This window comes from Dryobates pubescens, chromosome 5 (genome assembly GCF_014839835.1).
Source record: "Dryobates pubescens isolate bDryPub1 chromosome 5, bDryPub1.pri, whole genome shotgun sequence".
NCBI classification, from domain to species: Eukaryota; Metazoa; Chordata; class Aves; order Piciformes; family Picidae; genus Dryobates; species Dryobates pubescens.
In genome coordinates this window covers 10,813,652-10,830,241 of record NC_071616.1, presented here as the reverse complement: position 1 = coordinate 10,830,241, position 16,590 = coordinate 10,813,652, and the positions used below count along the sequence as shown (strand labels likewise).

Sequence of the window (16,590 nt, the reverse complement as noted above, 5' to 3'; positions counted from 1 at the left end):
TACCACAGCAGGATTGTTGAGGTGGTAACCCCTGCTGAAGCCATGCTAACCGCCTCTTCAGGGCCTCGAGCCGCGGTCACCGCAACCCTCCAGCCTCTGCTGCTCCCTCGGGCCGCTCGTCGGGCTGCCGCCGCGACCACAGTGCTCGAGTCTCCGGCCGGGTCCTGCCACCCCGGAGCGGCGAGACAACCACAGAGACGCTCGCGGGCACGACCGGGTGCCCGAGTGACCGTAGTGGAAGCACACGCCGGCTTCCGCGGGGCCGCCGGCCACAGCACTCCGGGGGCGCCGGGGTACTGCGGGACAGTACTGAGAACCGCCCAGCTTGCAGCTGCCGTACAATATGGCAGCGCCCACCGGCGGGAAGAGGAAGCGTCCGCCACTCATAAGCCTCCCGGTGTCCGCGGCGACTACTCTGTGGGGGGTTCCTGCTGCCGGGGACAACCGTTCCGTGGAGAGGCAGGTAGCGGGCAAGCAGGTGAGAGCCCCGGCTGGGGTCGAGGGGCGACACGGCAGGGAATAGGAGAGGGAGACCGCTGCACACATGGTGGGGGCGGGCTGCGCTGGTGGGTCCACAAGCTTCTTCGGCCGGGCCCCCGGCACCTTTTGCCTATCTCTTCCCCGCGGGGGTGGCAACCGGGCCTCTTACCAGTGAAGCCCCGACCTTCGCCCTGGTGTGATGAATAGCCGAGGTTCGTCCCTACCTGCCCCCATCACACCACAGCTGCGAGGCAGCCCAGGGGAGTGCTCTGTGTTCTTTCCAGGGGTACTACGGCGGCCAGGCCCCGACCTCGGGGCCCCGGCCTACCCTCGGTGCACTATTGTCCGGTCCGGCGCCCCGCGCAGCGTGCTGGGGCAGAGGCAGAGCCAGGGGGCTGCTGGGGCAGAGCCAGGGGGCTGGCTTGCCGGGGCTTCTAGCTGAGCGGGCTGGGGGATCCGCACAAGCAGGGTGCCCGGGGTCACGGGTCCGCTCTCTGTACCCGCATTTCCCCGTTCACAAAGAGGTGGCAGCTGTTTTGACGGGCAGAGGCCGTAACTGCTGGTGGCCCTCATTGCTGCCAGTCGTGTTGGTCAGATCACCAAGTCAGAGTAGAGGACCCGTCACCGCTGAGGCAGGTGTCCGTGCTCTGCACGCTCTCAGCGGCCGTGCAGAGCTGTGGCAGCACCGGCACCACTGGGCACGTAAGGGCTGAGCTTTGAAAACAACGCGGTGGGTTGGGAAGATGGATGGAAAAGGCCGCCTAAAGATCATCGAGTCCAACTGTTATGCAGGGGCAGGTCTCATTTCAGTGTACTGAAGGGAAAGTAAGCTTTTGTATGATAGAGGGAAAGCTGTGTTCTAAAGAGCTGCTCCTTCAGGGCTTTTCAATGCTTGAAGAGCCGTTTGACTTTAGTATGAATGTGAATGTGATGGACAATGCCTGTTATTTACTAATGCATGAGTGGACATGCTTATTCTGCAGTAATTTCGTCTTGTCCCGATTCCAGATTGAGCTAAAAGGTGGTAATAATAGCCCCGACTAGTTTACTTTTGAAATAGCCTAGTTTGTGGAAGCATCTATTTGCATGAGTATAAATCATTGGATTCCCTTTAAGGGTTTTGGTGATGTGATCAACAGCAGCATTCAGTCTCCTATTAGTGCTCATTACAGCAGTCTGGCACAGAACCGTCTGTCACAGTGGGACCCAATCCTTCTTTCAGGATCGTGAGTTAAAATTAGACTCTCCTTGTGATACCAGTGGGCGTATTTAGTACCTCTAAACACATTTCATTAGGTTGTCTTTAATTTCCACTTCTCTCGTTTTTCTTTGCAGGCCATGATAAGACCCTACAGTTCCGTTTTGAGGGGGGAAAAGGGAGATTAAAAAAATGCCCAAGCAAACAGCAGTGACAATTACTTTGGCGACCCTGCTGGGTATTGCACTGGGGGGTCTGGTTTTGTGGAAAGCTGCCCAGCGTCGTAAAGGAAAAGCAGGCTGTACTAGTCAGCGAGAGGAAGCAGTTGTAAACTTGGGAGATGAGAAACTGGTAAACGCAGAGGATAAGGAGGTGCTTTCCTTCTTCAGATCTCCCACCTTTTCCTGGGTAGAGAGGACCCTTGGTGCAGACATAGTGGTAGTTTCAGAGCAGGAGGAGTGGGATCGTGTAGAACCTTTGCTGAAGAAGGAGCTGAAGAAGTGGCCAGTGCTGGGAATTGACTGCGAGTGGGTGAGTGCGCCAGAAGCACCTCTGCGTTATATTGCACATTGCAAGGGGAAATCGTTGAGGGTGGACTGAAGTGGATATAACAATGGATACAATTGCTTAAAAGGATATAACAAGACAGACTATTGAAAGTGCCTGTGTGATTGTCTATCCTGACAGCAGTGAAGTAGCTGCTAATTTTGGTCGTTCACATATTTAAGTGTGCTGACTGTTAAGTTTTTAATTCAGGGGTTGTATTCATTGACTGAACTCCTGTGATAAATCGACTATACTAAACTTAGTGGTAGTTGTATGGCTAATTATAACATTTTGTGTTTTGTATAATATCTCTTTAGAGATGATTTACTGGCAATAGCTTGGATTTGCACTATTTTAAATCCAGGTACATATTTAAGAAACAATTTCTGAGGAGCAATGAATCAAAAAAAAAAGGATAGTATTGATATGTAGGTATATATCACTGGGATTACCAGGAAGTAAAGTTCCTTGCCCACTTGTACATGTGTCAACACTCAAAACAGGCTTTGAATCATTTCTAAAGCCTGGCTTTGCCATTTTTTTGGCTGGAAATGTATTCAGCCCATAGCCATTAGTATAAGCCACAGTTAAATAATGTGCTTGCCATGAGCATTTATGTAATGGCTGGCTTTGTGCTGATGTGGATTAAGAAATCGGGGGAAAGTGTCTCTTGCAGGAGTGTGGCAAGAAGTGGCTGAGGGACAGTGATGGTGTGAAATAGATCTCATAATTTGTGGCAACATTGTAGAGACATGTAGCAGTACTTAACTCTATGAATTGCTATGTGTTTCCTATCTGTAGTGGACTCTTCTGCAATTTGTTCCAGCTCCAGTCTTGCTAATAATACTGTAACCTAGTCTCTGATTTTTGTCTTTATTTCAGGTATCAGTGGAAGGAAAACCAAATCCTGTATCCCTCCTACAGATGGCTTCTTCCAGTGGCTTCTGCATTCTTGTTAGGTTGCCCAGGCTTGTTGCCAGTGGACAGACTATGCCAAAGACCCTGTTGGACGTCATGGCAGACAGCACTGTGTTGAAAGTTGGGGTAGGATGCTGGGAAGATGCTTGCAAATTACTTCATGATTACGGTCTTCCAGTCAAAGGGAGCATGGATCTCCGGTATTTAGCCATGAGACAGCGGTGAGTGTCTGAAGCAGCTCAGTTTAAGGCATCATTTTAGTTGGAAACTACCAGTTCTGCCTGGTTTGCATATTGCAGGCATTAGATAATTACTAAATCTAGAAGGGGTGTTTTAGCACGGGGGAGGGAGAGGGCCTGTCAGGCTGACAGGCATCTGTGTGCTGTTTGAGTGGGAATCATGCATCATGTGTGCTGTGTTCTAGCAGGTTCAGGGTGTGTGAGGCCATCTGAATGTGCAGGGGTGTATAGTTTTGTTTTTAACATGTTTGTCTCACTTTCTTTTTTAAACTGAAGGAAGGATCTACTTGACAGCTGCCTTAGCCTTAAGTCTTTAGCTGAAAAAGTCCTGAACTGCTCACTTGACAAATCTCCTCATGTGCGGTGCAGCAACTGGGAGGCAGAAGAACTGGCACAAGATCAGGTTTGTCATCAAATCAGTGTTTTGGGAGTGAAAGCAACCTACTTGGTAGAGTAGAAGCATTACAGCAGGGAGATGTGAGCTGCCTTGGAGTTCTCCCTCAAAAACCTTATCTGTGACTGTGGTCTGAGGTTAATTTTGGACACTATGCCTGCATTTGCCTCCTTTTTGATGAAGATAATTTTCTGCTGTTTTCGCTGGATTCTTGACCCTTGTTTTCCTTTAGTCCTGAAAGTTCCATAAGGCAAGATCCCTTGAAGAAGTGCTTGTGCACCCAAACCCTCGCCTTTTCATTGTTGTATTTCCTCCAATCTGTAGCAGTCAGTGTGCTATTAGAGAGGGACCCTGGAGACCTCGTTCACCATCTTTAGACCATTATGGTTTCCCTGATCCCTTCCTTCGGTCATGCTGCAAACGTCTACCGAATCAGTGACCGGTAGAGGGAGCGGCAGGATAAATAACCGCACAGGCTGTTGCCGAGTCTGTTAAAGGGGAGCTTTTCATGAGGGAGGGCTTTGGTGGGGCAGGAGAGTGCTTAAGGCTGATTTTTTTTAACCAGTCCCTGGTGGCACCCCATGAGTGTTTCAAATCTGACTGACCCTAATAATGGGGAGTGTGGTGATGTTATGAAAGTGTCACTCAACTGCTGGAACCTTGCAGGAACGTCAAAAGGAAATGAATCCAGCTTTTGACTTTACCAAATGGTAAAGACCGATAATGTTTGGGAGTGTTTGCTGTTTGTCAGTGCCTCGATGTCTGTGCTTTCTGCAGGTTCTCTACGCTGCTAGGGATGCCCAGGTCTCAGTGGCTCTGTTCCTCCATTTGTTGGGATTTGCCAGCCTCCCTGACAGTGAAAACTCTGTTACTGCTTGGGAAAAAGCGCTGGGCAAATGCCGGGGCCTGGTGGATATCCCCTTTAGAGGACGAAGGAGCGGCAGCACAGGAGAGGAGAAGAGTGGAGAGGGACGGTCCCCTCAGAAAACAAAGAGTCGGAAATCTTGGCTGAATGGCCATCCCTCTGGCAGCCAGCAAGTGAGAGACCCACGGAGGCAGAAGCGGAAGCCTCTGGGCGTGGGATATTCTGCACGGTAGGTTTCTGAGCACATTTTACACCTTGCACCACAGATGGAAAACTTCGAATGCTTCGTTCATTAAATAAAGTAGGTGAAAGAACCTAGGAAAGGAAACACAGGACCATGTCAGGACACAGTCATGGGAGGCAGGTCCTGTTTCTGTTTTCCTCGTTTCCCTCTAAGAGGTATTGAAAGCAAGGGCAACATTTGTATCTGTGCTAGGTCATGAGCAGGTTGAGAAGTTGTCTTCAGCTTTTGGCCTGCCTTCTCCTGAGAAGACATTGGCTGGAGAAGAGAGTCCCAGCAGGAGGCAGCTGACTGTCTGGGTGGCATTTATCACCCAAGCAGTTGTGGTTCTTCTCCAGGGTAAAGGTGGCAACTGCAGAGAGTTTGTCCTTTCAGCAGGATCTGTCTCATGGACTGCGGTTTGTACTGTGCTGCCTCAAGTCATTGTGGCCACAGAGATGTCAGGGTACTGAAGAGAGCTGAAACCTAAGGTTAGGAGAGTTGAAACGCCGTGTGAGGAGCCAGAGAGCACAGGAAGGAGCTGTCTGTGGCAGCATCAAAGCATTGCACTTCTGTGTTGGCCTGGGAGAGAGAGGAGGAAATGAACTGCTTTAGCCTTGCAGAGGCAGCTGTTGCTGATTCAGGATCCCCACCCTGCAGGCAATTTTGTAGAGCCAGTCTTAAATTCTTGGAGCTTTTTGCTAATGAGAGTTCAGTCGAAGAGGTCTCTTGAAGCTCAGTCAAGTGAAGATGTAAAGAGCTAGTTGATATGTTTGGTTTTGTTTGGATACAATCTAATAAAAATTATCACTGGATATAGGACCTAAACTTGTCTGTAATTGCCATTTGGAAAGAAACCCAGCAATTTTAGTATTTCTTTCCTCTTTTTCAAGCTTATTGGATTGGCAATCAAGGCACTTAAATGTAATCAATAATACTGATTTCATTAGCAGTCATTAATGGTATGGTGTGTACACAACAAGTCCCTCCAGATTTATGTATTAGTTTTAGCAGGAGCCTGTGTCATACAAAACAGAAGGACTGCACCTCATGGGAGGATTAGAATTTAAACAAAATTGCATTCCAAGCTAAACTGAGATCTCCCCATGTTTGTTTGTTTATTGTTTTTAACCATGTTTGACTCCATGACAGATCTGTAGACTCACTGGATTTTAGAGCATTATCATCAGCATGGCTCTGGTCTGTAATAAGGCTGGATGTAATTTCCAAAGTTCTTTTTCACCCTTCCTTACTATAAGCCTATTTAGTTGTATTACTTACTCATTTAAAGTTGGGAAGTACTCAAATCAGCTGAACTGCTGATGCTTGGTGGAAGGAGCCCTGCCATAGGGCCATGAGGATGATCAGAGGGCTGGAGCTCCTCTCCTATGAGGACAGACTGAAGGAGTTGGGGCTGTTCAGTCTGGAGAAGAGGAGGCTCAGAGGTGACCTCATTGTGGCTTTCCAGTATCTGAAGGGGGCCTACAAGAAGGCTGGGGAGGGACTTCTCAGGATATCAGGTAGTGATAGGACTAGGGGGAATGGAGTGAAGCTGGAGGTGGGGAGATTCAGGCTGGACGTGTGGAGGAAGTTCTTCACCATGAGAGTGGTGAAGCCCTGGAATGGGTTGTCCAGGGAAGTGGTTGAGGCCCCATGCCTTGGAGGTGTTTAAGACCAGGCTGGATGAGGCTCTGGCCAGCCTGATGTAGTGTGGGGTGTCCCTGCCCATGGCAGTGGGGTTGGAACTAGATGATCCTTGTGGTCCCTTCCAATCCTGACTGATACTATGATGATATGGTTATAATTTTGGGGGGGGTTTCCCTCACCATGGAACTAAAAAAAAAATCCTTTTGTCAGCCTTTTTATAGCTGGTAGGACTCTGCTGAGTTCTACCAGCATGATGCTAATGGAGAGAAGAAGGGAAGCTTTTCCACAGTGTATTGTGACATATCTTTGTCCCTGGCCAGTTCCCCCCAGGCTCAGCTAGTTCCCTTCTTCAGTTTGCTTTGAAGGAGGCTGGGAGATGAAGGCTGTGCTTTCTGCAAAGCAGAGCCCTTCCACACACTGCCATAACCAACCAGAGACTGCTCAAGCAGGGCTTTCCATCCCTGGCTAAGGTTAGGGGCTTATTTGCACATCTAAGTGCTGGGTTCTACCCATTGGCCACAATAACCCCATGCAGCACTGCAGGCTGGGGTCAAAGTGTCTGGAGAGCAGCCAGGCAGAAAGAGACCTGGGGTTACTGGTTGATGGTAGGCTGAATGTGAGCCAGCAGTGTGCCCAGATGGCCAAGAAGGCCAATGGCATCCTGGCCTGGATCAGGAACAGTGTGGCCAGCAGGAGCAAGGAGGTCATTCTGCCCCTCTGCTCAGCACTGGTTAGGCCACACTTTGAGTACTGTGTCTAGTTCCAGGCCCCTCACTTTAGGAAAGATGTTGAGTTGCTGGAACATGTCCAGAGAATGGCAACAAAGCTGGGGAGGGCTTTGGAACACAAGCCCTATGAGGAGAGGCTGAGGGAGCTGGGGTTGCTTAGCCTGGAGAAGAGGAGGCTCAGGGGAGACCTTATTGCTCTCTACAACTACGTGAAGGGATGTTGTAGCCAGGAGGGAGTTGGTCTCTTCTCCCAGGCAACCTGCACCAGAACAAGAGGACACAGTCTCAAGCTGCGCCAGGGGAGGCTTAGGGTGGATGTTAGGAAGAAATTCTTCATAGAAGGAGTGATTGCCCATTGGAATGTGCTGCCCAGGGAGGTGGTGGAGTCACCATCCCTGGAGGTGTTCAGGAGGAGACTTGATGGGGTACTGGGTGCCATGGTTTAGTTGATTAGATTGTGTTGGATGATAGGGTGGACTCCCATGATCTCAAAGGTCTCTTCCAACCTAGTTAATTCTGGTCTATTCTATTCTTTCAGCTCCATTATTCCCATGACCTCGTGTATTTGGGTTCCCAGTGCTGCAAGAGCCTTTTATGGAGCATTTCTCTTGGATTAGTGAAGTAATTGCTGTTCACACTAAGTTTTAGAAAAGTCATTAAAATGTAGGCTTAGGCAGCTGGTCCAAGGTCTACCTTGCCTGTGAATTGACACTCTCTTTTAGCTTACTCTTAGCTCATCATCCTTTTGGACTTCAATTCTCCTTTGTTTTGTGATTTTTTTTGGAAAATGATGCCATCAATGAGAACTGGGATTTGGAGTTAGAATTCTCTAGGCAGCAGGAGAACAATGATACCTCACAGTCAATTGGTCAACCCCAGGTGAGTTTTCAGATGTTCTTCTTCTCTCAGCAGCAGCCTGTGCGGTGCTCAGGAGCTTCAAGTGTGTGTATTTAGGGACCCTCGTGTGTTTTGGAGGAGGAAGCATGAATTTCAGTGCAGAACATGTGCCTGTAGCAAGCTCTGCTGTTTTGGCATGCTGTGGTAGTTGCTGTAATGCTGCCTTTGTCTCACAGAAAGTCTCCGCTGTATGACAACTGCTTCCTGCATGCACCAGATGGACAGCCCCTGTGCACTTGTGATCACAAGAAGGCTCAGTGGTATCTGGACAAGGGGATTGGAGGTAACCTTTTTTTTTTCTTGATGCTGGACATGCAGCATTTTGGAAATTTCTTTCCCTTGTCTTTGATAACCAGGCACAAACTTTTGGTGTCCTTTCCTATTAGCTGTTGGGGATTCACTAGGATGACTTTGGTGTTTGTGGTGGGTTGAAGTTTCCCCCCCAACATTAACTTTGCCAGACCAGCTCAGTTGGAAGCAGATGAAAGCTGTATTTACAAGCCAAAACTACAATTTAGAATAGAATAGAATAGTACCTGGGGGTACTGGTTGATGGTAGGCTGAATATGAGCCTGCAGTGTGCCCAGGTGGCCAAGAGGGCCAGTGGCATCCTGGCCTGGATCAGGAACAGTGTGGCCAGCAGGAGCAGGGAGGTCATTCTGCCCCTCTGCTCAGCAGTGGTTAGTCCACACTTTGAGTACTGTGTCCAGTTCCAGGCCCCTCACTTTAGGAAAGATGTTGAGTTGCTGGAACATGTCCAGAGAATGGCAACAAAGCTGGTGAGGGCTTTGGAGCAGAAGCCCTATGAGGAGAGGCTGAGGGAGCTGGGGTTGCTTAGCCTGGAGAAGAGGAGGCTCAGGGGAGACCTTATTGCAGCCTACAACTACCTGAAGGGATGTTGTAGCCAGGAGGGAGTTGGTCTCTTCTCCCAGGCAACCAGCACTAGAACAAGAGGACACAGTCTCAAGCTGCACCAGGGGAGGTTCAGACTGGATGTTAAGAAGAAATTCTTCATAGAAAGAGAGATTGCCCATTGGAATGTGCTGCCCAGGGAGGTGGTGGAGTCACCATCCCTGGAGGTGTTCAGGAGGAGAATTGATGGGGTGCTGGGTGCCATGGTTTAGTTGATTAGGTGGTGTTGGATTATGGAGAAAGGAGCAGAGGAATGTTAATACCAAAACAATGCAGCCAAGGTCAAGCAGAAGCAAGGTAGTATCTTCCCCTCAGCAAAGAAAAAATTGTTTTGGTACAACCAGTCTTATGGTAGATATCTCTCCAATGGGATTGTTTAGAATTATCTTTATTTTCCTTTTTACACCCAATAGTGATTTAGAATAGAAATAGAATTAACCAGGTTGGAAGAGACCTTCGAGACCTGCACCAAGCACCCCATCAAGTCTCCTCCTAAACACCTCCAGTGATGGTGACTCCACCACCTCCTTGGGCAGCCCATTCCAATGGCCAATTACTCTCTCTATGAAGAATTTCTTCCTAACTTCCAGCCTAAACCTCCTCTGATGCAGCTTGAGACTGTGTCCTCTTGTTCTGGTGCTGTTTGCCTGGCAGAAGAGATCAACCCCCACCTGGCCACAACCTCCCTTCAGGGAGTCATAGAGAGCAATGAGGTCTCCCCTGAGTCTCCTCTTCTCCAGACTAAGCAACCCCAGCTCCCTCAGCCTCTCCTCATAGGGCTGTGCTCCAAACCCCTCCCCAGCTTTGTTGCCCTCCTCTGGACACGTTCCAGCAAGTCAACATCTTTCCTAAACTTTTACTACTTCTGTGCTCAAGAGCTGTGAAAAAAAATTTGAAGGCATAGCCTAAAACCACCACAGTGTTTTAGCATTGTCATTTTAGCTTTCAAATACTCATTTTTCTTTGCTCTTTGCCTTTACCCTTTCAGAGCTGGTTAGCACCGACCCGTTTGTTGTCAAGCTGCGGTTCGAGCCTTCAGGACGCCCTGAGTCTCAAGTTGATTATTATCTGACAGTCAAAGAGAACTTGTGTGTGGTGTGTGGCAAGCGAGAGTCCTATATCCGGTGAGTTGTTCGGTGGCACAGAAGAACAATGCATCATTTAAAACATCACTGAGGTCTGCTTCTGGTTGGGCATCCAGGAGCTTTGTTAGTGGCTGGAAACGTCATGGTTGTTCACATCCCAGATGGGATATCTCTGTATGCTTTGTAGGTGTAGGTGCTGGGTCAGTCACAAAACTCTGTGCAACGCTACAGGCTTGGGGCAGAGTGGCTGGAAAGTTGCCTGACAGAAAAGGACCTGGGGGTGCTGTTTGACAGCCAGATGAATGTGAGCCAGCAGTGTGCTCAGGCGGCCAGGAAGGCAGATGGAATTCTGGCCTGTGTCATAAATAGTGTGACCAGCAGGAGTAGGGAAGTGATCAGCACTGGTGAGGCCACACCTTGAATACTGGGTTCAGTTTTGGGCCACTCAATATGAGAAGGCCTTTGGGGTCCTGGATTGTATCCAGAAAAGGGCAACAAAGCTGGTGATGTGCCTGGAGAGCAAGTCTTAATATGAGCAGCCAAGGAAACTGGGATCATTTAGTCTGGAGAAGAGGAGGCTGAGGGGGGACTTTATTGCTGTCTAGACCTACCTGAACAGAGGTTATAATGAGATGGGTATTGGCCTCTTCTCCCTAATATCACATGATGGAACAAAAGGAAATGGCCTGAAATTACAGCAGGGTTGGTTTAGGTTGGGTATTGGGGAAATTGTGGATATTGTGGTCAGGCATTGGGACAGGCTGCCCATTGAGGTGGTGGAGTCACCATTCCTGGAGGTATTAAAAAAACCCCATGTAGACACAGCACTCTGGGACATGGTTTAATGGCCATGGTGGTGTTAGATTGACAGATGGACTCAATGTTCTCAGAGATCTTTTAGAATCAAAATGATTCCATGATTCTGTGTCTGGGTAAGTTTGAGGAAAGGCCAGCCTTTCCTTTTCTTTACAGAGGCAGGAGGTGTTTGTCTCTGGAGAGAACAAAAGTATATAGAACATGTAAGTGCTGCAGTTGGAGTGGCAGGGGGCAGCAGTATGCCAACACACACTGTTCTTATGGCATCCCCTGCTGAAAACAGCTGTGCCCTTCCTTCCACTGCTTCATCCTTATATTTTTGAAAGGCTTAGGTGAGCATGAAGCCCATGAGCTTGCAGGTGGCAGGTGATGAGATTTCTGTCTTTATAGCAGCTACTGTTTAGCTGAGAGCTATGCTGCTCAGAGTGCATTGCTTGTTTATTTATTGTTGTTTTTTTTCAGTGTGAATTGCTGGATTTTAATTGAAAGCATTGAATTTTGCAAGGAGAAAATAAGAAGGAGAAATGCAGAAAACCTGTAGAGAGAGGCACAAATAAAAAGGAAGTTGCAAAACTTACTGCTGCCTTGAGGATACACACCCTGATAATCCTTATTTTCCTGGACTTTTAGTATTGGTTGACCCTTTGTGGGTCAGGAAAAGGGGAAACTGGGGAGGGGGAGCTCCAGGCAGATGTAATGAGCTGGCTGGTTTGTTTTCTCTAGGAAGAACATTGTTCCTCATGAATACCGGAAGCACTTCCCTGTCCAGATGAAGGACCATAACTCCCACGATGTGCTCCTACTCTGCACATCCTGCCATGCCATCTCCAATTACTATGACAACCTGCTCAAGCAGCAGCTGGCCGAGGAGTTCAGTGCCCCCATTGGCTCTGAGGAAGGCGTGCGTCTGCTGGAGGACCCTCTGCGCAGGCAAGTGCGCTCAGGTGCCCGAGCCTTGCTGAATGCAGACAGCCTGCCTGAGCCCCGGAGGACAGAACTTCTGCAGTGCATCAAGGAGTTCTTCAACACAGAAGCAGTCACCCCAGAGATGCTCCAGGAAGCAGCTGGTCTGGAAACCAGGTATAACCAGCCTGTTAGTAGTTGTACTAACATTAGTCCTTTATGTTGGCACATAAGTTCAGCAAAAAGTTGTCTGCACACGGAGCCTTGGGTAGATGCCATTGCAGCAAAATACAAGAAGATCTAGCAGGATTTGCAGAGCTGAAGACCACACATGCTGACTTGCCCCTGACCCCTCCCCCAAAGCTTTTTAATAGGATAAAACCCATTGCTGATCTTCTTGGGGTATTGATTTATCTACTCCAGAGTAATGGTGTCAAGGAGTGTCTGACGTTGAGACTGCCAGGAGTTTATCTGTGCAGCGCAAAAATGAGCCTCTAAAAGCATAACTTCATCTTGTGTAAGCTTGCAGAGTCTGTATTTGTGGTACTTTAATACATTTAACTAGGAAGCAAGCATAAGAAGACAACGATTGTGTTCTAGCCTAAGGATCTAAGCAGACAAGCACACTCTGCTTTTCTTACTTGCTTTTTGCTTGCCCTCTTCTCCCTTCAACCCAGCTGTGGGCTGTGAACCGCAGCTCTTGTTTCCTCCCCTCTTTCCCTTTCTCTTCATGCAACCTCCTTTCTTGCTTGCTCTCCAGCTTCCCTACCATTATTTTATGCTTTTGAAGGACAGGTAAGGAAGGGAATGGTTTTAAACCAGAAGGGTAGATTTAAGTTGGACATTAGGAAGAAGCTCTTTACTGTGAGAGTGGTGGAACACGGGAACAGGTTGCCCAGGGAGGTACGGAGGGCCCTGTCCCTGGCGACATTCAAGATCAGGCTTCATGGGGCTCTGAGCAACCTGATCCAGTAGAGAATGTCCCTGCTTACTGCAGGGGAGTTTGACTAGATGACCTTCAAAGGTCCCTTGCAACCTAAGTCATTCTGTGTTTCTATGAGGGAGACTTAAAAGACAATCATATCAGACGTTTCCTCTCCTCTTTCTCACAGCCTCCCCAAATACTTTTTCATAACAAGTGTCTGGTGTCTGCATGAAGCCAGTATTTTCTCCTTACTGTGCTCACTGTTTGTAATGTGCCAGAACTTATCCAGGCAGGGAATGCAGCAGCAGGATCACAGCTCTGGAGTGTCATACTGTTCTTGTATTTAGAATTTGCAGTCTTGTCTCCTGAGGAGCTTGTAATAGACCTTGAGAGCTTTGTTTAGTATTGCTATAAAGGAAGAACACTTTCTCAGTTCAAAGAAACTAGGTTCCCAGTGTTAACTGTGTTGCAGAAAGCAGTCTGGCATTGAAGCAAAGCTTAAAGCTCTCCCTCTTGGTTAGCTTACCATGCATCTATGATTAAACTCCTCAACTGAAAGTATCGTCAGTGTCTTGCTCTTCATTGGAGGCAGGTCTAGAGCCTGACGAGGGGCTTGTGTGAAAATAAACTCTGCTTGTATCTTGGCAGGATCTTCAATGAGAGCTACATGCCACACGGACTGAAGGTGGTGCAGTGTTTTGCCAAAGGAGGCCTGCGCTCCCTCATGCAGTTGGAGAGACGCTGGCGGCAGCATTTCTTGGACAGCATGCAGCCCAAGCACCTCCCGGAGCAGTGGTCCGTGGATCACAACCACATGAAGCTGATCCGAAAGTACGGGGAGGATCTTCAGGTCAAGCTGTCATGAAGCTAACTTCCTGGACTCTAGACAGTGTCTACTGGACATATGTAACTGAAGATGGAAGGACTGTTTATTTCTGTCTCTACTAACATCTGGGCCTGGCTTTGCCAACAGGCAGCAGTACAACTGCCAGATGTGGCATTTACAGACTCCAGTCTGCTGGCTTGAATTTTCAGGTGGTTTGGAGCTTTTAGTCCTGGTCTGTCACTAACTAGCTCAGTGTGAGGGTGATATGCTAGGGGAGCTCATCTTCTTAAAGTGACTGTGGAGAGTTATTTTCTAACCCTTAGGACGTCTGATGTCTCCAGAGCATCTCTCTTAACACAGCACAATAAATGAACATTTCCAGGTGTCTGACAGGTATGTCTGCACCCTTGGCTACACCTTGAGAGTCTCCTGATAAAAGTTCTTCTTTGCTTTCAGTGCAGCTGTGCTCATAGGAGTTCTCAGAGAATACTCCCTACCAGGGAGAGATTCCTTGTTTGGAAGTGGCAAAGAAACCTTGCTACTTCCTTTTTCCCTTTTTCTTTTTGACTCCAGATAGATCTCAGTCAGAGTCTCCTGCTAACAGATGCCTGATGAGCAGCAAAACTCTTTGACTCTGGCAGTATGGAAGCACCCATGACAAGTCTTTTCTTAAACAGCTTCCAGTAACACACAGTCTATAAAAAAATGTTCTTTTCCAATTTCACTTGTTTATGCTGAATAGCTCTTGGCAGGTACCTGTTCATGTCAGACTGACTTCCTGGTATCACAGAATTGTTTTGGTTGGAAAATGAGGTCAGGTGTCTTAAAAGGGATTAGAATTAGAATTAAGCAGGTTGGAAGAGACCTTGGAGATCATCAATGAGAGGAAGCAAATTTCTTTTGAAGACCAGCATCTTTTAAGAGGTCAGACCACGTGTGGCAGAAAACTCAAAGCTTCACAGATTTCACAGATTGCAGCAGCTTGGAAGGGACCCTCAAAGGGCATCCTGTCCAACCCCCCTGCAGTGAGCAGGGACACCTCCAACTAGATCACGCTGCCCACAGCCATATCAAGTCTGATCTTGAATGTCTTCAGGGACAGGACCTCAACCTCATCCCTGGGAAACTTGTTCCAGTATTTTACCACTCTCATTGTAAAGAACTTCCTCCTTATGTTCAACTTAAATATTCCTGCTCCAGTTTAAATCCATTGCCCTTTATCTTACCACTATAAGCTTTTCTAAACAGTCCTTCCCCAGCCCTCCTGTAGGACCCCTCCAGATATTAAAATGTAGCTATAAGGTCTCCCCAGAGCCTTCTCCTCTCCAGGCTGAACAGCCCCAGTTCTCTCAGCCTGTCTCATAGGAGTGGTGCTCCAGCCCTCTGATCATCTTTGTGGCCCTCCTCTGGATGTGCTCCAGCAGGTCCATGTCTCTCTTCTGTTTGGGGCCCCAGAGCTGCACACAGTATCACAGTATAACTAAAGTTGGAAGAGACCCCAAGGATCATCGAGTCCAACCTGTCTCCACAGACCTCATGACTAGACCATGGCACCAAGTGCCACGTCCAATCTCCTCTTGAACACCTCCAGGGACGGTGACTCCACCACCGCCCTGGGCAGCCCATTCCAATGATGAATGACTCGCTCAGTGAAGAACTTTTTCCTCACCTCAAGTCTAAACCTCCCCTGGCACAGCTTGAGACTGTGTCCCCTCCAGGTGAGGTCTCACCAGAGCAGAGTAGTGGGGCAGAATCACCTCTCTTGACCTGCTTGCCACTCTTCTTCTGATGCAGCCCAGGATGTGGGCTTCAAGTGCACACTGTTGGCTCATGTCCAGCATCTTGCGCACCAGTAGCCCCAAGTCTCTTCTGCAGGGCTGCTCTCAATTTCTTCATCCCCCAGCCTGTATTGATTCTCAGGATTGCCCTGACCTAGGTGCAGGACCTTGCACTTTGCCTTTATTGAACCTCATGAGATTCTCCTCAGCCCACCTCTCCAGCCTGTCCAGGGCCCTCTGGATGGCATCCTGTCCTTCAGTCTTACCAACCACACCATTCAGCTTGTATCATCTGCAAATTTGCTGAGGATGCACTCAATGCTGCTGTCCATATCATTGATGAAGATATTGAACAGCACTGGTCCCAATACAGACCCTTGAGGGACCACTTGTCACACATCTCCATCTGGACCTCGAGCTGTTGACCACTACCCTTTGTGTGTGATCATCCAACTGATCCCTTATCCACAGCCCACCCACCAAATCCATATCTCTCCAGCTTAGAGAGAAGGATGTGTGCAGATAGATGACACCTGTTGGTCTTTCCTTGTCCACTGATGTAGTTACACCATCACAGAAAGCCACTGGGTTGGTCAGGCAGGACTTGCCCTTGGTGAAGCCATGCTGGCTGTCTCAAATCACCTCCCTGTGCTCCAGTATAGCTTGCAGGAGGGTTTGTTCCATGATCTTCCCAGGCACAGAGGTGAGACTGACAGGTTGGTAATTTCCAGGGTCCTCTTTTTGCCCCCTTTTTGAAAATGGGTGTAATGTTTCCCTTCTCCCAGTCTGCAGGGGCTTCACCTGACTGCCAGGACTTTTCAAATATTGCAGAGAGTGGCTTGGCAACTACACCAGTCAGTTCCTTCAGGACGCCGGGATGCATCTCATCAGGTCCCACAGATTTATGCACGTTCAGGTTCCTCAGGTGGTCCTGAACTCGATCTTCCCTTGTGGTGGGAAGGACTTTTTTGGGGGGCAGGGGGACAGAGCAAATCTGGTGCTCTGTGCCTAGATTTGCCATGTGTGGTGGGAAGCAGGTCATACTCCCTGCATGCCCATTTCACTGTCTCTAAAAGTGGGACTAATACTTAACTATCTCACAAGGGTGTTGTGAGGCTTAATTAAATCATGATTTTTTGTAAAGTGCTTTGAAAATATAAGCTAGTTTGTGCTAATTGTTACTGATGTTTGTGGTTTGGGTTTTTTTTAACAT

At 48.4% G+C, this 16,590-nt stretch overlaps 1 protein-coding gene across 3 annotated transcripts; it reads left to right on the top strand.

The window, feature by feature from the left end:
- The first annotated feature begins 323 nt into the window (after positions 1–323).
- On the top strand, positions 324–15,214 carry EXD2 (exonuclease 3'-5' domain containing 2). 3 transcript variants are annotated; one of them, XM_054161589.1, is made up of 9 exons: positions 324–478; positions 2,068–2,209; positions 3,107–3,363; positions 3,658–3,784; positions 4,553–4,869; positions 8,309–8,415; positions 10,033–10,168; positions 11,669–12,025; positions 13,422–15,214. In XM_054161589.1, exons 3-9 carry the CDS (start codon positions 3,149–3,151, stop codon positions 13,636–13,638), a joined length of 1,476 nt encoding a protein of 491 aa, XP_054017564.1. In that variant the 5' UTR covers positions 324–478; positions 2,068–2,209; positions 3,107–3,148; the 3' UTR covers positions 13,639–15,214. The 3 variants fall into 3 exon arrangements, with proteins under 3 accessions (XP_054017564.1, XP_054017563.1, XP_009898926.1); XM_054161588.1 differs by having other exon boundaries at positions 1,816–2,209; XM_009900624.2 differs by lacking the exon at positions 324–478 and having other exon boundaries at positions 1,750–2,209.
- Positions 15,215–16,590: the final 1,376 nt, after the last annotated feature.

Coding starts and splice junctions, on each gene's coding strand:
- EXD2 (XM_054161588.1), top strand. CDS start 1,871: ATGCCCAAGCAAACAGCAGTGACAATTACTTTGGCGACCCTGCTGGGT. Junction 8,416..10,032: donor TCTGGACAAGGGGATTGGAG/GTAACCTTTTTT, acceptor TTACCCTTTCAG/AGCTGGTTAGCACCGACCCG. Junction 10,169..11,668: donor AAGCGAGAGTCCTATATCCG/GTGAGTTGTTCG, acceptor TGTTTTCTCTAG/GAAGAACATTGTTCCTCATG.